The 23,526-nt window shown below is 37.3% G+C and overlaps 2 protein-coding genes across 4 annotated transcripts in view; one reads left to right on the top strand and one right to left on the bottom strand.

Annotated features, from left to right (window-relative positions):
• Nucleotides 1–5,820: 5,820 nt before the first annotated feature.
• On the top strand, nt 5,821–7,004 carry LOC131998009 (uncharacterized). The gene is made up of 4 exons (XM_059369961.1): nt 5,821–5,996; nt 6,496–6,630; nt 6,710–6,845; nt 6,912–7,004. Exons 1-4 carry the CDS (start codon nt 5,905–5,907, stop codon nt 7,002–7,004), a joined length of 456 nt encoding a protein of 151 aa, XP_059225944.1. The 5' UTR covers nt 5,821–5,904.
• Nucleotides 7,005–8,780: 1,776 nt separating this feature from the next.
• Nucleotides 8,781–23,526, bottom strand: part of LOC106092291 (photoreceptor-specific nuclear receptor) — a 42,969-nt gene continuing 28,223 nt past the window's right edge. The window contains exons 4-11 of one of the 3 annotated variants that reach the window (XM_013259104.2): nt 13,027–13,141; nt 12,819–12,874; nt 12,362–12,682; nt 12,206–12,289; nt 11,908–12,125; nt 11,681–11,845; nt 9,090–9,254; nt 8,781–9,014 (exon numbers count right to left, since the gene is read on the bottom strand). In XM_013259104.2, the coding sequence (XP_013114558.2) occupies nt 8,832–9,014; nt 9,090–9,254; nt 11,681–11,845; nt 11,908–12,125; nt 12,206–12,289; nt 12,362–12,682; nt 12,819–12,874; nt 13,027–13,141 (1,307 nt within the window). In that variant the 3' untranslated portion in view covers nt 8,781–8,831. Of the gene's footprint in view, nt 9,015–9,089; nt 9,255–11,680; nt 11,846–11,907; nt 12,126–12,205; nt 12,683–12,818; nt 12,875–13,026; nt 13,142–23,526 lie in introns of all 3 variants that reach the window. The other 2 variants (XM_013259105.2, XM_013259103.2) reach the window with 2 other exon arrangements.

Raw genomic sequence — 23,526 nt, forward strand, 5'->3', positions numbered from 1 at the left:
TAATATATCGGTATATAATTTGATATAGCTGCCATATAAACCGATCATGGCTCTTGACTTCTTGAGCTTTTAGAGGGCACAATTCTTTTCCGATTTGGCTGTAATTTAGCACGTGGTGTTTTGGTAGCACTTCCAACAATTTTACTAAGTATGGTTCAAATCGGTTCATAACCTGATATAGCTGCCATATAAACCGATCTGGGATCTTGACTTCTTGAGCCTCTAGAGGGCGCAATTCTTATCAGATTTGGCAGAAACTTTATACAACGACTTCATACATATCCAATATGGGCTGAAGCGATCTATTATATGGGAGCTGTATAAACCGATCTCCCGATTTTGCTTCTTGAGCCCCTACAAGGGGCAATACTTATCTGAATGGACTGAAATATTACACAATGGCGTCTTCAATGTTCAGCATTCAATTCATTTATGGTCCGAATCAGTCCATAACTTGATATAGCTCCTAAAAAGAGATGCCGCGCAAAGAAAAACACCATCTATATAGGTCTATAAATCACTAATCTTTACATTTGAATATTGAGCCCTTTAAGAGCCAATGTTTATACGAATAGGCTGAAGCTGAATATGTGAAGTACATTTATGGTCTCTATAACTCCAAGAAAAAGTTGACCAAATTTTATTTAGTTAGAATATGTTATTAACCATTGATTTGATGGAAACTTCTATTTTCTCCAATATGTTCCCTAAAACTGGTTTTTAAGAGTATTTAAGACACGTACTTGACATGAACAGAATTTATTGTGGACATCCCAACCATAAGCCTATAGCATTAATTATTGGTATTTCTTCTACAATATTTTGGTTAGATGCCTTCAGAAACCAAGGAAGTTATTGCGAATGTTTAATTTAAAAAAAATAATTTTAGTATAAAACATAGCCTACAGATAAACACTTATATTGTATTGAAATTTAATGAAATTATCATTAGGTAAACCAAAACGTGTTAATCTTAACGGTAACACTTACCATAGGTTAGCATGTTAATGTGCATGCAGCAATAGGAGTCTCCTTTCTATTAAACAGCTAAATAGCTCTCTGTTGTTATTTTGTTCTCTCTCTCTCTCTCTCTCTCGCTCTCCCTGTCTCACTTTGTATATGCCGTTCTTACATTTTTTGATTTTTTACGCGCGCTCAGATAATGACCATTGACCAAGATAATGCAGATTATGATGATGATGATGTTGGTGTTTGGCAATAATGATGTTGATTGATATCGAAGGCGAAGGCAAGCCAGCAAACAATCTATGCCGATGATTACAGCAGCATAGGCGTCGGCAGCATTAGCCGCAGATATACAGAATCAAACTGCGATTCCATGGGAGGTGTTGAAGGAGGAGGGGGAATAGTTGGAGAAGTGAAACAACAAAAACACTAACAACAATTTCATGCAGTTAAACATTTTTTCATTTTTATTGTGATGCCATGGAAGAGATTCGTATTTTATTGTAATGTGTTTTTTTTTGTTGCTATTGCCGTTGTTGTTGTTGGTTATTTGTGTTCAGCTTTCGTCGCACTCTTGAATGTTTGTTCTCGATGTTGTTTTGATGGAGTGTAGTGTTATTTTGGGATTTTTTTTTTCTTCGCCTATACTATTTCATAAAAATAATGCTTGTGTCGTATTATTAATAATATTTTCATCTAGCTGTTGCCATTGTTGTTGTTGTTGATGATGATGTTGTTAATACTTTTGTTATATGTGTGGCTCGGGCCGTATTTATTATTTGATGTTTTAAAAGAGTGTGATTTCGTTTTGCCTATAAATTTTATTTATGTCAAAGTAATAAAAACCAAGGAAATTCCAAAACTAGACACGATTTTATGGAATACCGAACCACCAACCAACCGATTGATGCGTTCGTTTGTTTGGCCGTCGTCCATTCAAAATTTCGACAGCATCAACATTAGCGCATCCAAAAGCAATCAATTGATGATAGACAGAGGAGGGCCATTGAAAGGTTGATGGCCAAAAAGAATTTGTGTTTCTTATAAAATCGAATACATCGAAAAAAGTGTAGGTACAACAAAATTACCTACATATGTATGTACACATATTAAAATAAAAATTTACTATTTAGGTCCAATGGTCAATATGTAGAGCTATGATGCTATGATGTTGCTGATGCACATTCAAAAGATTCTTAATGTATGTACCTACATGTTACATATGTACATATCAAGATGTTGTGGTCGTGTTTTGTTTGTTTTTGTATTACTGTTGTTGCTGGCGCGGACACGAACCCCACAAAAACAACTACAAAATAAAAAGAGATAACAACGCGGAATTTCATGCCATACAAGAAGTATCTTGTAAATACATGTTAGTACACCACCACAACTCACTCCTCACTTGTCGCACACACGCACTTACATAAATAGTGGAGCACACACACACACACTATGCCCGCACACTTTGCACATCATCTACCATCCCACATTGTTTAATGGGGGCCCACAGCATCATCAGATCTCATGTATAATGGCACATTCCGGTGTATTTATAAAACCACTGCTTCCACTTCTTCTTCTTCTTCTGCTGCTTGGCAAATATTTTTTTTTTTTTGCTTCACTCTACTTTTCTTCTTCTTTTTGCTTGCTTGCTTACTTCCTTGCCGTCTTTGCCAAAGCAATGCACTTGATTTCAATAAAAATTAAAATTTCCGCCAATGCAAAACTCTTTTTTTATTTTTTTACACACTTTCTTTGCTTTGATTTGGATATTTATTCTCCTGTTTTGTATTTAATATTTTTTTTGTTTTTTAAGCAAAAATATTCCTTGCGACCACAAAAACAATTTTTATTCCTCTCGACCGACTGACGTCTAAAATAACACTTAAAAGCCTGCGGTCCTTTTTTGCACAGATACAGAGAGTCAGATATGTGTGAGATACAGATACATGAACTACCACAACAAATGCTCTCTCGCCAATAACTGATTAATTGCAAGCTTTTATTGCAGATGGCGTTGTGTTAGGTAGCTCATATGGTAATCTTAGATAAATTGAAATCAGATACTCTAGCCCATGGACATATACAACACTGTTACAGTGGGGACCTTATAAAGAACTTTGCCATCGTTTACTACAAATGTGCAAATAACTGTATGCGATAAGTAGAGCAAAATTCCAAAAGAGTTCGTAGTTCTCAGGTCAAACTTATTTTAAGGCTTTTTTTGGGGACGAATGGCAAGGGTTCGTCAAGTTTTTGCATGCACATACTCCTCATATATTGGGTGCACCGATTTAAGCGAATTTTTTATTGTAGTCCAATTGTAACCCAAAAACACTTATCAGTTAGAGAAACCCCCAAGGGCCCAAAAAACCCCTACTTCCAAGAAACCTCCTAACAGATGGTACCAACCCAACGGAATTATAAAGTTTAAAATATTTTTTCTTTAGAAAATTTTGTCACCTTTTATTTTGTGCAATATTTTCTAATGTAAAGAAAAAAATCGTCCCAACTCCTTCAAAGTCGTCGGTAGAGGTGTGCACGTGAGTTGTCATGGCACGCGCGAATCACTTGATTCGTGAGTGAGTCCAAATCCAATCACATGATCACGTGCGTCAGTGTAATTGAATTAAAGTTCTTCTTGCGTGAGCGTGAGTGAGTGAAATCATGCTCACGACACTAAGCACGACTCACGAGAAAATCACTACTCACGAAACGCTCACGACTCACGAAATGCTCACGACTCACGAAACGCTCACGACTCACAAGAAAATCACGACTAAAGTGTAAAAAAATAACGAAAGTCAATACAAATGAAAAAAGCAAAGACGCCCTTATGCAGGGCTGATACATTTTATACATTAACTAGCTGAACGGGGCCCGTTCTGCAGCGCCTTTTTTAACGCTCTTATACCTTTAACTTGAGCCTTATGAGCCCAATGGTTGATATATAAGTCCTGTTTTGGTATAGTTTTATGATGGGGACGTTTCGCCCCGCATGTGGATATCGAATTCGTGTCATTGAAGCGCAGAGGTAAGCAAGTCCGCCAATGATGCTAAAAGCCTGCGTTCAGGCTTTTAGCCTTGGCGAGAACATTGCCGGCGGGTAAGAAGGTCCCTGGGGTTCCTTATTCATTTTCAAACTGAAATTACTCCTTGATGGTCCATAGGAAGTATACCCGGCCCCCACATTTATTCCAAGAAAATTTTATCTAGAATCGTTCAAAACAAATTTCAAAGCGATCTCACCAATAGTTTAGTTTCTATTAGCACTTACCCTTAAAACAAACATGAGCTTCGTGCTATACTCTCAAATATTTTTTATATAAGCCCAATATAACCATAGTCGGTAAATAAGTCGTGCTTCATTTGAGCCCTATATTTGCGTGATCGGTCTATATATAAATTTAACGGCGAGTGCTTTTTGGGGGTAGAATGGTACCTCAGACATTTCGCTCAAATTTGGATGTCAAATTCGTGCTCTACTACCAAATACCTTTCATTTTAGCCCATAATTGCCCTGGTCGACAAAAATATGTACTGTTTGAAGGGCGTTTTGGGGCTGGCACTCCACCACTTTGGCCTAAAAATAGGTATCAAATTCGTTCTTTATTCCCAAAAACCTTTCATTTGAGCCCCATATTGATATGTTCGGGAAATAAGTGCTTTGGGGCTTAGACACAAATACTTGGCCCCAAAACTGGATTCCTTTTCTAATCTTAAATACCTTGCATTTAAGTCCCACATTGTCACGATGGGTCAAATAACCAATTTGAGGGATATTAAAGAGGGATGACCCCCTTATTCGACCTGATTTTGTATGCCTAATTCTTAATCTACTTCCGTATATCTTTTAAGGGAACGTTCAATTTGTCTGCTTGGAGGAGTTTTGGGGTTAGGGCGACTTCGTGGGTACTTGGACCCAATTTTTAATACCATATTCGTATTCTACTCTTCAATGCCTTTCATTTGATACCCATATTGTCCGTATCGGTCCAATTTTAATTTTGGTTGGTGGTTTTGGGGTAACCGGGGAGGGTCCTCCCCCTTCCGATTTCAACAAATTATAAAGCCTGTTTCTTCCTCCTTCCCATATCCGCAATCTACTCCAGAATCCTATTCATTTGAGTCCCATATTATCATTATCTTAAAAAAAAAACCTACTTTGGGGGATTTTGGGGTTGGGGCGGCCCCCCAGTAATTTGGACCCAATTTTTAATATAAAATTCGTGCTCTACTCCCGAATACCTTTTATTTAGGTCCCATATTGTTCCGATCGGTAAACTTTTATTTATGGGTCATAGTTTTGGGGTAAGGGGGAGGGTCCGCCCCCATTCCGATATCAAAAAATTATATATAGCCTATGTTTCCCTCCAGAAATACCTACACAATCTGTGAAAATTTCAAGGAAGTCGGTTCAGCCGTTTTTGAGTCTATACGGAACAAACTAACAAACCGACAAACAAACACAAATTGATTTTTATACCCTCCACCTTAGGATGGGGGTATACTTATTTCCTCATTCTGTTTGTAACACCTCGAAATATGCGTCTAAGACCCCATAAAGAATATATATTCTCGATCGTCGTGACATTTTAAATCGAACTAGCCATGTCCGTCCGTCTGTCTGTCGAAAGCACGCTAACTTTTGAAGGAGTAAAGCTAGCCGCTTGAAATTTTACAGAAATACTTCTTATTAGTGTAGGTCGGTTGGGATTGTAAATGGGCCAAATCTTTTTTTTTATATAGCTGCCATATCATGGGTTTTGACTTCTTGGGCCTCTAGAAGAAGCAATTATTACTGAAATTTTGCATGACGTTTTTTGATATTGTCACGTACCCCCATAGGAGGTCGCTCCACCTTTTCTCTGGAGTGGCAATTGATGCTGGCGGGCGCTGGCTGCTGGCGGTTGAGCTCCGGCTGTGGCTCAGTGGATGGGGCGCGGTTCTTTGCCAACACCTATTGTCAAAAAGGAGGGACAAAAAAAACTAAAATCAACCAGCTTGTGGATGGACAAATACAGCGGGTACGCAAACACTTGAAATTAAACACACAGGAAAAATGTCTTTATCGGTTCGCTGGCATGCCGGTCTTCCATGGCATGCCTCGGCCTAACCCTCCCCAAACCATGGTACTCCCGTGGCCCACTAAATCGGAGTACCCCAAAAGCTTACTCACCTGTTCATTACACCATTCCTTCCCCTTTCTTTAGTCTTCTATCCCTTCATGGGAAAGAAAAAAAACCAAAAAATATTTCATTCTAACATTCGTACAAAATTCGGCACTGCTTTATTTGGAGGTCACAACCTCCCTGATACTCTCAATTTTGACATTTATAACTAAACTTGTAATGACCAAAGAAAAGGTAGTTAAGAAATTGAAATTCAAGTTATCAAGACTAACAAATTTTTCGTAAAACAATTTACTTTAAGCAAAAACAGTAGTTTGGATCAAAATTAGCAAAAATTATTTTTCAAGCTAAATTTAAGGCTTTCAAATTTAATTTCTCAATTTCGTGTTTTCAGGTTCCTGGTTCTACTGGCGACTGTTCCGGATAAAATCCAATGGAGTCCCCGGGTATTGTGGTCCTGGTGGCAGCCTCTGCGGCCAATAGGGTCCCTTTTAGGTTCTCGTTTGTCCGTCCGTCCGTCTAGTCTTTGGTAAGTATTGTCGTGTTTAAGTGTATATGTCGCAGTCAGTTCTTGTCTAAAAAAGTTTTTTTCTTTTATTATTTTCTAGGGGTTTTCTGATGTGCTGCTTTCTCAGCACCGTAAGGTCAACATTGGCTGATGGGCAAGGAAATATCCTCTACTATCCACTACCTAACCTAACTATGAGCTCATGCTTAGGTTACTCTATAGAACCCAACCAAAGGGTAAGTAATAAAAAAAGCTCGATGTTGTCCCTACCTAATTTCCTTTTTTTCACTTTTTTTTTACAGAAAAAACTTTTTTTTAACAAAAATAAATCCGTTTATGGTCAGAGAAACTTTTTGGACTACCTTATGGACACTGGGGTATGCGACAGCGTCTAGGTCCCTCGGTGGAGTAGCGACAGGAGTTGTGGATATGCCAATTGCAGCAGCTGAAGTCTTTTATACGTGTGGCAGTGGAGGTGGAGGAGTCTTGACTTTCGCTTTTATTTTTAGACTTAAGTTTTTAGCTTTAAATTTTACATTATATGATTTGATTTCTTTTCTATTTCTTTTCAGTGTTTTCTTCTTTAATAAATCTTTCTTTTTCTTTTACAGGTTTTTGTTTACAGCTTTACTTTCTTTAAGCTTTCCGATTTCTTTTATTCTTTTATTTTTCAAGTTATTTTAAATCATTGTACAATTTTCATATATATATATATATATATATATATATATATATATATATATATATATATATATATATATATATATATATATATATATATATACATATATACTGTTTTTAGAATTTTGCCTTATATTTGTAACTTTTTCTATAGCTTTAAGATGTTCACTAAAACTTTACATTTGTTTTAAATTATTTCTTTAGTTTTCACCACTTTGTTTATTCTGTGACACCGCTCAATAAACACATTAAATTTTTCTTTTGCTAGTTCACTTGTGTTTAATTCTTTTTTTGCTGCCAAGATCCACCTCCGTTTGCTGCCAAGATCCAATCGAAAAAGAACTTGTCATCCTCCACATACTGACCATCATGGTTCCCCCAAGCCATCATGTCCACCGAGGAACCATCATGAAAATTGCTTTTCCAAAATAGCAAAAACAAAAATCATATGTATCTTTGAAGTGTCGTTGTAGTGGTCACATTTGTATGTGGAGGTAACATATGGTGGTAGCGCAGGGTTGTATTCCCTAGTTGCCATAAAAACGTGACTGTTCAAAACCAGATGTCGCTCTACTCCAATCAGACATAGGGTGACACGCTACAATATCTTTTCCAACAACTGTGCAAAGTATGGTTCCAATCGGTTCATAACCTGATATAGCAGCCATATAAACCGATCTTGGGTCTTGACTTCTTGAGCTTTTAGAAGTCACAAATCTTATCCGATTTGGCTGTAATTTTGCACGTGGTGTTTTGGTATCACTTCCAACAACTATGCCAAGTATGGTTCAAATCGGTCCATAACCTGGTATGGGTGCCATATAAACCGATCCTGGATCTTGACTTCTTGAGCCGCTGGAGAACGCAAGTCTCACCCGAATTGGCTGAAATTTTTTATGAGGTATTTTGATATGACTTCCAAAAACTGTGATGAGTATGGCGCAAATCAGTACATAACCTGATATAGCTGCCATATAAACCGATCTGGGATCTTGACTTCTTGAGCCTCTAGAGAGATCAATTATAATCCGATTTGGCTGAAATTTTGTACAACGGCTTCTCCCACGACCTTCAACATACGTGTGCAATATGGTCTGAATCGGTCTATAGCTTGATACAGCTCCCATATAAACCGATCTCCCGATTTTGCTTCGTGAGCCGCGAATCGGATTATAACTTGGTATAGCTCCTCCTCCTCTTCCTCCGTCCTTATTCGTTATTCTTTGTTTGCCTAAAAAGAGATACTGCGCAAATAATTCGACAGATGTGATCCATCGTGGACCACCAACGCCATTTAAACCATTATCTTTTAAACTTTTTTTGATTTTTATTTCAGTAGCCCACTTAATATTTAATAGCATTAAGTTTCTTTGATAAATTGCAAATACATACACCATAAATTGTTAACAGTTAATAATGACTATAAAATTACAATTAATTATTAATACATAATACGATGAACTATTACTTAAACAAATATTTTCCCTCGATAGATTTTAATTTTAGGTCTTTGGTATACATTCTAAAGAGAAAAAGTTCAACTAATTTTTATACATATCGCAAAGAACCTTCTCCATGGGAGTATTACCAATGGTGCGTTGGAAGTAAATCAATTCGATTTTATGAGAATTTATGGATCTCAACAATGGCAACATCAGAAGCAAACGCCCAAAACGGGCAACTTGTGCTGTAAATTGAGATTTGGTGTGTTGGGCCAACATAACCTAAAAACAGAGAGGAAGATTTGTAAAGTGTGAAATTTCTATGTACTCGTATAGAAACATTTAATTCATTCTTACATGTGCCTGATCTTGTAGATTTTCAATTTGTGCCGGATCCTTCAAGCCTCTGGTCTCTGGGCGGAATAGAACAATGGCCTTAAGGCAGGCAAATTCAGCAGGATCAACCATAACGGCTTTGAATTTACAAAAGATTTCATACAAAGTGCGAACATCTGAAGCAATCTGAAAGAGGGGAAAATAATTTTAAGAATTTATAAAGACAATTTTTTTTGTGTTTAAAAATATTCATAATTGATTTAACATTTAACTCTATTTCGAATATAGCAATCTTGAAAAAGTTGCGTTGTATAGTACATAACGATAATAACGAACTTTATTTAATAAAACAAATCTTTGCGCGTATATAACAAAGTGAATTGTTCACCAAAACAACCAAAATGTAAAAAATTAGAATAATATAAGATAAATAATAACCCATGTACGTGAGAATGTCTCTGAATATCTTATATATCTGGAGGCCACTGTGGCGCAGAGGTTAGGACGTCCGCCTATGACCCATCCCGGCGCGAACGTCAGAAAAATGTTCAGCGGTGCTTAACCCCTTACTAATCATGGATATATTTGTGAGGCATCCTGCCATGTAAAAACTTTTCTACCAAGTGGTGTCCCTATACGGCACGCCGTTCGTACTCGGTATAAAAAGGATGCCCCTTACCATTGAGCTTAGACATTAACCGGACGGGAAATTTAATATTAGTATCATGTATATCTATTTTGAATTAATATTCACATATGCAAGCATTCACAATAACTAATTGGCATTAACTAAGGTTTATGGCTAGGTTATTCAAAATATGTGTCGTGGCTAAAGCCGTTTTTACACCAGCTATATACCACATACGCAAAACAAACTAAACACAGCACTGGTGTTTGTCTTGAATGTCACCAGTCAGCATTGCCCGATACAAATTACATGAAGTATGAGGTAAATAAACCCAAGGGTGGTGGGTGTCATGGCTAAGCGCATTAAATTAAATGAAAATACCAACCTAAGAGCAAAGTATTCACCACTCAAAGCTCAATGCTATGAAAACCAGTTTGCAGATTCTACTAACATTTTTTAACGAATATTCATGATACAAAAATTCAAAAAGTTATTTAATTTAGTTATGTAATTTGTAGGAAATTGAATCAAAATCAATGTATGATCTTAATGGCAAACTTATCTTCTATATTTAAAATTCAAAGAGTTGGGCCTTAATTCTTATTTTGTCGGTTTGTTCTGAATAGACAAAAAACGGCAGAAAATATTTTCTTGATATTCTTACAGAATGTTGAGTTGGAAAGAATTTCAGATCTCGGAAATGGTGAACTGGCGATTTAGGTGAACTTGTGTTTGCACCATAATGGCATGCCACAAACAAGGATTTAAATTGACCTTCGGCATCTGGGGCGGATATGTTAACCTCAGCGCCACGGTGGCCTCCACAGTGGGCCAACTAGTTCAATTTTACTAAAAAGTTTCAATAGAATTTAGCTCTACAAAATGGAAAAATGGAAAAAATATTTCTGAACACAAAAACCGCCCTCGACCGTCGCAGATCTCTCAACGAGATGGCTGAAAAGTTCAAAATTCACCTGTTCACAGAGATATCCCAGAGAATTGTAAAGTGGACGAGCTTGCTACCTTATACACTCCAGGGACACTGGAATCTGTGGGTATGCCTCTAGCGACAGGTAATCAAAGTTTTCAGGGCCAGGCCCGAAGGACAACGAATGACAGATGGTCTCAAAGAGGGGGCTGTGAGCATTCCAAAACTAAGTGGCCTCATCTAGACTTGAAGAGGTGTAATGCATTGCTGTCATTGGCTAGAACAGACGTTCCAGTCATTGTGTCCGTCATGACAGGTCACTATATAATCGGAAAACATGCTGACAGACTGAAGGTTGCCTGCAACGACTTTTGCAGAAGCTGTAGGGACATCGAGGAAGAAGTGACTATAGAACACCTTCTGTGTGTGTGTCCCGCACTAGCAGTTAGAAGGAGTTCCACTTTAGGTTCTCATTTCTTTGAAAACCTGTCTGATTTAGCGGATGTGAACAATCGCAAGTTATTGGGCTTTTTGAAGCGATCTGGATGGTTCAACGGTAGGAACTAGAAGTCATCTTCCTTCTTCTGTTCCTGTTGTTAGCGTGCTTTCCCAAGACTGAAATTTTGCATGTGGTGTTCCGTTATGATTTCCAACGGTTCAAATCTGTCTATAACCAAATATAGCTTTCATATAAACAGGCTCCCGATTTGATTTCTTGAGTCCTTACATGCCGCAATTCTTGTCCGATTAACCAACAACTGTGGCAAGTAGGGTCCAAATCAGTCTATAACCTGATATAGCTCCCACGTAAACCGTTCTCTCGATCATCCTTATTCGGTTCGTAGAAGCTTTAATTTTTGCTGGTTTGATAGAAGTTTGGTATGTAGAATAAAACTACGCCTTTCAACTAAATTTATTTTGTATAAATTTTTGGCAGGATCCACGGTGGTGGATTGCTATGATTCGGCCGGCCGAACTTACGCTTTTACTTGTTGTTTTTTTTTTAATTTAACCATCAATGACTGTTTTTCCTTTTTTTTTTTGATAAAAACGTACCTCCTCTTTAGTCATGCAATTATTTGCACCCCCATTAGAGGACTCATGATTGTTGCAATGCTCCGTTACCGAAAATAAATGACAATTAACCACATCCAAGGGCAGACACCATTGAATGGCATTTAAAAGGAACAAATCCGACCATGATTCTTCCAAGAGTATGACCTTAAAAAAAAAAACAAGCAAATAAAAATTTACAACAAAAGGCTATAAAATTCCAATTTTACCTGATCTCTAAAGGAAAGACTTGCAAAACTGGGCAAATTTTTGGCCCATTTCACAGCCATGAAGAGGAGACGGGCACTGGTCTCATAGACAGTTTCATGTTGTTGCACATACAAATTGGAGGACATGATTTGGGCTATGTCAAAGGGCACCAAGGATTTTTCACCATTGACTGGTGGTTCGGGATCATCATCTTCATTGGTAACATCAATGGAGTCCTCTAAAAAACCAAATAACGAAAGATGATGATTAATTTATTAACAAAAGGTATTCGTTGCCCCATATGTATTTGCCACCTACCATCATTGTCATTATCCCTTATAGGACTGGAGGAACTTACAGAGGAAACACTACCACTTACGGGCGGTTTCTTGTGGGCTACAGCTGCGGCAAACGAATTCAAATGTAAGTAGGGATCCTTTCCTACATAAACCACACTACTACTGGGCCACTTACCATTTTCGGGTGGTGGTGAGCAGGGATCGATGGAGTTGCTGCTCGAAGAGTTCGAGGAGGAGGAAATGGTGCCGCCGCTCGATAGATCAAGATAACGTTTATCTTTAATGCTAAGGGTGTTGCTGTGATTGCCGTTGTTGTTGTTGTTGCTGCTGCTGTTGTTGTTGTTGTTGTTGCTGCTGGTATGGTAAATGTGATTGTTGTTGAACATGGGAAAACCTCCGGGCCCATTGTTTTGACTCATGCTCGAGGACAATTGCATTGAAGTGGCGGCCAAGTGATTGTGATGCAAAAGACGCCCCGTCGGCAGGCCAGAGAGGGCTAAAACAACAAAGTGGGCGGTTAATTGAAATGTCTAAAAGCACAAAACCTAAAAGTTATCATTGACGAATGGACGAACACAAGCACGAACGCAGCCACATTGGCATACGCTCACACCTGGTTTAGCAATACTTACAAGGTGGTGGCAACAAAGCAGGTCCATAGCAGGGTGGCGACAATAAAACGGGTGGTCTAAACGTTGCAAGGCCCAAACCAGCGAAGGGAGAGCATGTAGAGAGTGGGCGAGAATAGCGTGTGTTAGTTGGTAACTCATTAGCGACATAATGTACAAGCAACTGGGGTTTAATATGCAAAACTAACAGCCATGAACAGCTCGGACTTACCCAAAAACGCCCACGGCCACAGCAGCTTCACGCAAGGCTCGTCCATGCTCCATCTCCCGTAGTGTCTCCGGCCTAATCGTGGCGGTGTTTCGTGGTTGACGTTCATTTTGCACGGCTATAATTGGAAAACAGAAGATGAGAATTTGCTTAGTTAAACGAAAATGTACGGTGGCTAACACCTATGGGTGTATGCATAAGTACGAGTATAGGTGTATTGGAATCAGAGTTGCCAATACCGTTGAAAAACGATTTTCTCTAAAGAAAAAAGTACATGAAAAAATTCCAAAGAATTTTTTTCTAAAAATAAAATTCCAATGGAATTTTTTCTAAACACAAAATTGCAATGAAATTTTTTCTAAAGACAAAATTTGAATGAAATTTTTGGTAAAAACAAAATTTGAATGAAATTTTTAGTATAGACAAAATTTGAATGAAATTTTTAGTAAAAACAGAATTTTCACAACATTTTTCTGAAATTTTCTATGAGGGAAAGTTTTAATAAAATTTTTTTTGAGGGAAAATTTTAATGAAATTTTCCCTGAAGGAAAATTTTAATGAAATTTTCTCTGAGGGAAAATTTGAATGAAATTTTCTCTGAGGGAAAATTTAATGAAATTTTCTCTGAGGCAACATTTTAATGAAATTTTCACTGAGGGAAAATTTTAATGAAATTTTCTCTGAGCGAAAATTTTAATGGAATTTTTTCTGAGGAAAAATTTTAATGAAATTTTCTCTGAGGCGAAATTTTAATGAAATTTTCTTTGAGGGAAAATTTTAATGAATTTTTCTCTGAGGGAAAATTTTAATGAAATTTTCTCTGAGGGGAAATTTTAATGGAATTTTTTCTGAGGGAAAATTTTAATTAAATTTTCCCTGAGGAAAAATTTTAATGAAATTTTCTCTGAGGACAAATTTTAATGAAATTTTCTCTAAGGCAACATTTTAATGAAATTTTCTCTGAGGGAAAATTTTAATGAAATTTTCTCTGAGGGAAAAATTTTATGAAATTTTCTCTGAGGGAAAATTTTAATGAAATTTTCTCTAAGGCGAAATTTTAATGAAATTTTCTTTGAGGGAAAATTCTAATGCAATTTTCCCTGAGGGAAAATTAAGTCGCACAATGGAATTTTCTCTGAGGGAAAATTTTAATGGAATTTTCTCTGATGGAAAATATTAATGAAATTTTCTCTCAGGAAGAATTTTAATAAAATTTTCTCTAGGCCAAAACTTTAACGACATTTTTTATGAGGGAAAATTTTAATGGAATTTTCTCTGAGGGATACTTTTAATTGAATTTTCTCTGAAGAAAAATTTTAATGAAGTTTTCTTCAAATACAAAATTTAATAAAATGTTCTCTAAAATTTTTTTTTTTCAAAAAAACAAAAAATTCAGAAAATGCATGAAATCTTTATTTGAATCGATAGTACGGGCCATATAATTTAATGTTTGAAGATTATTTCAAATGTTGACCGTGACTGCGCCTCCAACGGCCCATCCGCTTAGTCCAATTTAGACATACTATTTCCAACATTTCGGCCGGTATCACACAAATTAGCGCACAATCTAGAACCGGCCAACTGGTTCCGAACGTGAAATAAAATGTTCACAGACCTCGTCTCTCAATACGCATGCTATGTGGCATGTGGCACCCTCTTGTTGAAACCACATGCCATGCAAGTCAAGCTCTTCCATTTTGGGCAAACAAAAGTTGGATATCATCTCACGATAGCGCTCACCATTCACAGTTACGTTACGATTCGCATCATCTTTGAAGAAGTACGGATCAATGATGCCACCAGCCCATAAATCGCTCCAATTGTGACTTTGCATTGGTAGTTCTTGCAATGCTTCTGGCTGATTTTATTGAAATCCTAAACAGTTTTGCCACTTCAGAACATTTAATCAGTGAATAAATATGTAGGTTTGTCATTCAAATTGAATGATGACAACATTTCTCGATAGTAAGCGGCGATAAGTGAGCCGCTTAGCTAAAAGGGGATAGCATACAAACTAAGCGAAAAACCCCGCCTAATGGGTAAATAAAACACCCCTAATGTAATGAGCTGTCAATAAAACAAATATCATGTAGCTGTCATTTCTAGTTTGACAGATATACTAGTTTAAATTTGATTACACTTCGTGTTAACAACCCGAGGTGTTGCCCTCAAATATTTGTCAGTCGGTATCTTACAATCATATCTCAACAGTTTTTTTTTTCAAATCTCATATTCTGAGCACGCCCTCTGTAGCTGTTAACACATTACCCTCTTATTTGCTATAGATTTTCTAACTCAAACATTTTCAAAATTTTCATCGGTATTCACAAACAGTGTTGCCGTTTTTGGTAGGTTCCTACCAAAGTTGGTAGATTTTTTTTCTCTGACCTCAAATTTTGGTAGGTTTTTCGCACTTATCAATACCAAGCAAATTATCGAAAAAATCCCCGGGGATAACTCAAAATTGTTTCACTTTCTTCCGTTTCAGTGTATGCGGAATGAAACCATTTTTTTAAATCAATACCACTTTGACCTCGAGCTTGAAGTTTCAAACAAAATCATCTGATATAATTATTAGAAGCCTTTAATGACCCGATATACTATACTAGACTAGACTATATTTCTCACGTACTCGTTTGGACGTCAAGGGTCTAATACTGTTAAAGGGGCCTCACTGTTTCAATTTTCAACGAAAAAATTTAATAAGTTCTGATATTGACTACAACTGGTACAATAGTCAAGGGATCTGCAACAAATTTCGCATATGCAGGGTAAAAATTCGGCTTTCGTCCGATTGCCTTCAATCGGAAGATCAGGCTATATGGCAGCCACACAATTATGGACAGATCTGGCCCATACTCGAATACTGATGGGGTACAATGCAACTCACTGTAACAGAGGAAACGGGTAGTAATCAGCTTTATCCAACATTGTTGTTCATCGAAATCGGGGCAAAATTCAATTTTTATGAATTCAAGAATTCTTATCGGGAAATCGATATAATGGGTGGTATTTCCATTATAGGTCATCTTTAACTATGCAAATTTACCCATGAATATTCCATTAAGGAACAGGGGCAAACGTCTCATAATCAAGTTTAAGCTCAATAATAAGGGGCCTCCTTTTTACAGCCGAGTCCGAATGGGCATTAGGAGGGGTTAACCACTGCTGAAAATTTTTCCAACGTTCACGTCAGAATTCGAACCCGGGCGTTTAGCGTCATAGGCAGACATGCTACCCTCTGCGCTACGGTGGCCACCATCTTTCCGTCTCCATCTATAACTATGACCGATATTTTTATAGGCTTTAGAGTGATTTCAACAGACAGACATGGACATGGCTAGATCCTCTATTAATATTAAGACGATCTGGTCTAGGTTGCATTTTTGTCTTGAAGCTTGGTCGCGTATGGAAGGATTTTTCTTAAATTTTGGTAGGAAATAATTTTCTTAAGTGGCAACACTGTTCACAAAACTGAATGCAGTGCTAAAGTACGATTATTTGACAGTTCTATAAAGGAAATCTGTCAAATAAACCTACTTTAAAGCTGCATTAAGTTTTGTAAATATAGGCATTTGTCTTTGGCAACTCTTGTTGGAATATATAAAAGTTAGCTACTTCCATTTCGCGTGATTACACACATTCAGCCTTCTTGCCCACATTTAATGACAACAACAAACCCTTGGCGTGCGGATCTGTCGCATCACATGGGTATGAAGTTATGTGATGGCTACGCTGCTACCGCGCATGCTGGCTTTGGAGTTTTGTGTTTGATGGCATTTCATACTTGTCACGTAATCAATCTCCAACGGTGAACTTTAATCAAAAGTGGGAGGTTGTTTCGCAATGGCGACAAGAATCTTCAATAGCTGAGTAGTAACTTTGTATCCCTTATATATGAACTTTATATGAGTAGATGGGAAACAGGAAAAAGCATATTGCCGGCTTAGGATTTCCAAAACAAAAATATCTGTGAGAAATTTAATTTTATGGAAAGTGATAATAAAAGAAAATGATGCTATTACAATATATATATGTGGATGAAAATTGAATTTCGAAAGAATTTTAAAATAAGTAAGAGCGTGCTAAATTCGCCCGAATTTTATATACCCTCCACCAGGTATCGCATATGTGCGCAGTATATCTTTTTAGGCAAACAAAGAATATTGAATAAGAATATGCTATTGTGTAATATTTCACTTCGTTCGGATAAGAATTGCGCCTAGTAGGGGCTCAAGAAGCAAAATCGGGAGATCGGTTTATATGTGAGCTGTATCAAGCTATTGATAGATTCAGACCATATTAGACACGTATGTTGAAGGTCATGAGAGAAGCCGTTGTACAAAATTTCTGCCAAATCAGATGAGAATTGCGCCCTCTAGAGGCTCAATAAGTCAAGGTCCCAGATCGCATTATATGGCAGCTATATCAGGTTATGTACTGATTTGCGCCATACTTAGCACAGATATTGGAAGTCGTAACAAAACACTTCATGCAAAATTCCAGTCAAATCGGAGGGGAATTGCGCGCCCTCTAGAGGCTGAAGAAGTCAAGATCCCAGTTCGGTTTATATGGCAGCTATATCAAGTTATGTACCGATTTGAATCATATTTAAAACAGTTATTGGAAGTGATACCAAAACAATACGTGCAAAATTTTGATTCAAATCGGACGAGAATTGGGCCTTCTAGAGACTCAAGAAGTCAAGACCCAAGATCGGTTTATATAGCAGCTATATCAAAACATGGACCGATTTGAACCATACTTGGCGCAGTTTTTGGAAGTGATACCAAAACACCAAGTGCAAAATTTCAGTCAAATCGGACGAGAATTGGGCCCTCTAGAGGCTCAAGAAGTCAAGATCCAAGATCAGTTTGTATGGCAGCTGTATCAAAACACCCGACCTACACTAATAAAAAGTATTTGTGCAAAATTTCAAGCGGCTAGCTTTACTCCTTCGAAAGTTAGCGAGTCTTCGACAGACAGATGGACAGACGGACGGACATGGCTAGATCGACTTAAAATAGCATGACGATCAAGAATATATATACTTTATGGGGTCTCAGGCGCATATTTCGAGGTGTTCTTTTCCGATTTGGCTGAAAAAATAAAATCCGATCTCTTAATTTTGTTTCTCGAGAATAGTTTTAAGTTGCATATAGAAACGAAAATTGGGGGGTACTAACTTTTTCAATCAACGAATTTTCACTAAAGCGATACTTCACTTAAGCGAATTCAATTCCACTGAATAATACTAAAAATTTATTGGTTTTTTCATAATATTGCAATTGTGTGGGTTTTTATACACACCACTATAGGATGGTGGGAGGAGGCCACCGTAGCGCAGAGGATAGCATGCCCGCCTAGGACGCTGAACGCCTGGGTTCGAATCCTGGCGAGACCATCAGAAAAAATTTTCAGCGGTGGTTTTCCCCTCCTAATGCTGGCAACATTTCTGAGGTAATATGCCATGTAAAATTTCTTTCCAAAGAGATGTCGTACTGCGGCACGCCGTTCGGACTCAGCTATAAAAAAGAGGCCCCTTATCATTGAGCTTAAACTTGAATCGGACTGCACTCATTGATTGGTGAGAAATTTGCCCATGTTCAATGGAATGTTCATGGGCAAAATTTGCATTTTACCATAGGAGGGGAGTATACTAATTTAGTCATCCCGTTTGTGACATTTCGAAATATTCGTCTAAGACCCCATAAAGTATATATATTCTTGATTCTCTCGACGTTCTGAGTCGATATAGCCATGTCCGTCCGTCCGTCTGTCGAAATTACAATAGAGGTCGAACGCGTAAAGCTAGATGCTTGAAATTTTGCACAGATACTTAATATCGATGTAGGTCTTTAGGGATTGCAAATGACAATATCGGTTCTGATTTAGATATCGCTCTCATATAAACCGACCTGCCAATTTGACTTCTTGAGCCCCTCGTAGCCGCAATTTTTATCCGATTTTGCTGAAATTTTGTATTTAGTGTTCTGTTATCACTTCCAACAACTGTGCTAAGTACGGTCCATATCGGTAAATAACCTGATATAGCTCCCATAAAAACCGATCTGCCGATTTGACTTCTTGAGCCCTTACAAAACGCAATTGTTGTCCGAATATGCTGAAATTTTGCATGCCGTGCTCTGTTAAGACTTCCAAGAAATGTGTCAAGTACGGTCCAAATCGGTTTATAACCTGATATAGAACCCAGATAAGCCCATCTCCCGATTTGACTTCTTGAGCCCCTGAAAGCCGCCATTTTTGTCCGATTTAGCTACAATTTAGCACATAGTGTTCTGTTATGACTTCCAACAATTGTGTCAAGTACGGTCCAAATCGGTTTATAACCTTATATAACTCCCATATAAACCGGTCTCCCGATTTGACTTCTTGAGCGACAGGAAGCCACAATTTTTGTGCGATTTGGTTGAAATTTTGCACATAGTGTTCTCTAACAATTTCCAACAATTGTAAAAAGTATGGTTCAAGTCGGTCTATAACCTGATATAGCACCCATATAAACCGATCTTCCGATTAGACTTCTTGAGCCCTTACAAAACGCAATTGTTGCTCGATTTGGCTGAAATTTTGCACATAGTATTCTGTTATGACTTCCAACAACTGTGCTAAGTACGGTCCAAATAGATTTATAACATGATATATCACCCATATAAATCGTTCTTCCGATTTGACTTCTTGAGCCCTTACAAACCGCAGTAGTTGTCCGATTTGGCTGAAATTATGCATGCCGTGCTCTGTTACGACTTCCAAGAAATGTGCCAAGTACGGTTCAAAACGGTCTTCCGATTTGACTTCTTGAGCCCCTGAAAGCCGCCATTTTTGTCCGATTTAGCTACAATTTAGCACATAGTGCTTTGTTATGACTTCCAACAACTGTGTAGTAAGTATGGTGCAAATCGGTCTACAACCTGATATAGCTCCCATATAAACCGATCTCCCAATTTGACTTCTTGAGTCCTTACAAGCCGCAATTTATGTCTGATTTGTCCTAAATTTTGCATGCGATATTCTATTACGATTTCCAACAACTGTGCCAAATTCGGTTCAAATCAGTCTATATCCTGATATAGCTCCCATGTAAACCTGTCTCTCGATCATCCTTGTTCGGTTCCCAGAAGCTTTATTTTGCTGGTTTGACAGAAATTTGGTATGTAGAATAAAATTATACCTTGATTTCAACTAAATTTATTTTGTCTGTTTGCGCTTTCTGTTTTTGGTCTTAAAAACTTATTGAGATTCCATTGCAGGATATTGTCCGGCTTTAGACCATTGTTTAATACTTTCTTTTCTTTTTTAGCAAAAAACATTTAAAAATTCGGCAAAAAGTGTTGTTGCTAGAAGCATTTGACTGGTTTCCCGTATCGCGATTTCATTTTCGACCAAGAAATATCATCAGCAGGAGATGTCAAATGTATGATGGTGCTTTACAACCATTCCAACTAGAGTAAGTTGTGTTCAAATTCAGATGTGTGCTTTACAACGTACTCTAGTTCGAATGGTTGTAAAGCACCATTATCCATGATCCATGAAAAATCATGTCAGGAGATGTCAATCCTGCAGATGATTTTTCTTGGTCGAAAATGAAATCGGGATACGGGAACCCAGTCAAATGTTTCTAGCAACAACACACTTTTTGCTGATTTTTAAATGTTTTTTGCTATACTATTCTTTGAACAGAAAGCATTTAACAATGGTCTAAAGTCGGACAATATCCTGCAATGGAATCTCAATAAATTTATTTTGTTTAAATTTTTAGCAGAATCCATCGTGGTGGGTTCCCAAGATTCGGCCCGGCCCGGAACTTAGCACACTTTTACTTGCATTTAATTAATGCTTGTTTTTTTAAATTCATGAAACACTTACTAACAAATTTTGCATAGGAAATCCTTATTTTAATGGGAAAAATTTGTTAAAGTGCAATAAGGTGCTATTTGAAAATATGAACAATCTTTGCAAATTGAACTGGCTTGGTTTTAATCAGTTCATATTATCGCAAGTGCACTGTATATATTTAGTTTTGTGGAAAAGCCATCTCAACATAACATATTGTCCGGCCTACAATGTTTTTTTAAAAGTATCACAAAATTTTATGTTTATTGAAAATTTGGTGGACATTTTCCTTTACTAAGAATTTTCTATTGGTCGTCATAAAACAAAAAAAAAACAGTAAGGAAAGGCAAAAGTCGGGCGGTACCGACTATATAATACCCGACACCCGACTTATCTCGAAATTAATTTGGATACCAATTGAAATAGCAATTTAGAACCTTGTAAGATTTTTCTACCATAGGACAAAATATTTGGATTTCCACATCTTTAAAATGCCATATCGGATAAAAGATTATATATGGGAGTTATATCGAAACCTGTGTCAATTTTAATGACCCATACTGGGTCATCAAATAGAGCATCTCACGCCCCAGATTGTAGAGATGTGGCCAAAATTGAGGTTTTTACTGCCTTAAAAGTCCATATCGGATGAAAAATACACTTTGGAGCTATATCTAAATTAGGACTGATTTCAATAAAATGTTGCGCACGTATTGGATCGTCAATTTAAACGTCTCATGTAAAATCGGGCGAAAATTGTGGCTTTTACAGCCTTAAAAAGCCAAATCGGATGAAAGGTATATATGGTAGCTATATCTAAATCTAAACCAAAACGGCTCCACGCCAAATTTGGTAAAGATCGGACCAAAATTGTGGCTTCTACAGCCTTAAAAAGCCAAATCGGATGAAAGGTATATATGGTAGCTATGTCTAAATCTAAACCGATTTTTATGAAATTTTGCACACATAGGAAGACGTCAAATAAAACACCTCATGCAAAATATTTTAAAGATCAGACTAAAACTGTGGCTTCTACAGCCATAAAAGTCCATGTCGGATGAAAGATATATATGGGAGCTATATCTAAATCTGAACCGATTTTTATGAAATTTGGAACACATATGTAGACCTCAAATAAAATACCCAATGCCAAATTTTGTGAAGATGGGACCAAAATTGTGGCTTCTACAGCCATGAAAGTCCATGTCGGATGAAAGATTATATGGGAGCTATATCTACATCTGAACCGATTTTTATGAAATTTTGCACACATATGTAGACCTCAAATAAAATACCCAAATGCCATATTTTGTGAAGATGGGACGAAAATTGTGGCTTCTACAGCCTTAAAAAGCCACATCGGATGAAAGATATATATGGGAGCTATATCTAAATGTGAACCGATTTTTATGAAATTTCGCACACATATGTAGACCTCAAATAAAATACCCAATGCCAAATTTTGTGAAGATGGGACCAAAATTGTGGCTTCTACAGCCATGAAAGTCCATGTCGGATGAAAGATTATATGGGAGCTATATCTAAATCTGAACCGATTTTTATGAAATTTTGCACACATATTAGGACAAATAAAACACCTCGTGCAAAATATTTTAAAGATCGGACCAAAATTGTGGCTTATACAGCCTTAAAAAGCCAAATCGGATGAAAGATATATATAGGAGCTATATCTAAATCTGAACCGATTTTTTTCAAAATCAATAGCGTTTGTCCTTGGGCCAAAAAAGTGGCATGTGCAAAATTTCGTGACAATCGAAAAACAAATACGACCTGCACTTTGATTACAAGAATACATGGACTTACAGACGGACAGACGGACATGGCTAAATCGAATCAGAAAGTGATTCTGAGTCGATCGGTATACTAATCAATGGGTCTAGCTCTTCTTCTTCTGAGCGTTGCATACAAATGCACAAATCTATAATACCCTGCACCCACAGTGGTTGTGCAGGGTATAAAAATCAAAATTGAATTTGGATGAATTTTTTATACCCTCCACCATAGGATGGGGGGTATACTAATTTCGTCATTCTGTTTGTAACTACTCGAAATATTCGTCTGAGACCCCATAAAGTATATATATATTCTTGATCGTCGCGATCGTCGTTCTTATCCGATTTGAATGAATTTTTGCACAAAGTATTTTGTTATGATATCCAACAACTGTGCCAAGTATGGTTCAAATCGGTCTATAACCTGAAATAGCTGTCATATAAACCGATCTTGGATCTTGACTTCTTGAGCCTCTAGAGGGCGCAATTTTTATCCGGTTTGAAGGAATTTTTACACGAAGTATTTTGTTATGATATCCAACAACTGCGCCCAATAAGGTATAAATCGGTTAATAACCTGATATAGCTGCCATATAAACCGATCTGGGATCTTGACTTCTTGAGCCTCTAGAGGTCGCAATTATTATCCGATTTGCCTGAAATTTTGTACGACTGATCCTCTCATGACCATCAAGATACGTGTTTATTACGGTCTGAATCGGTCTATAGCCTGATACAGCTCCCATATAAATCGATCTCTCTATTTTAATTATTAAGCCCCCAAAGGGCGCAATTATTATTCGAATTGGCTGACATTTTACACTGGTCTCCAACATATAATTTAATTGTGGTCCAA

This window comes from Stomoxys calcitrans, chromosome 5 (assembly GCF_963082655.1).
Source record: "Stomoxys calcitrans chromosome 5, idStoCalc2.1, whole genome shotgun sequence".
NCBI lineage: Eukaryota > Metazoa > Arthropoda > Insecta > Diptera > Muscidae > Stomoxys > Stomoxys calcitrans.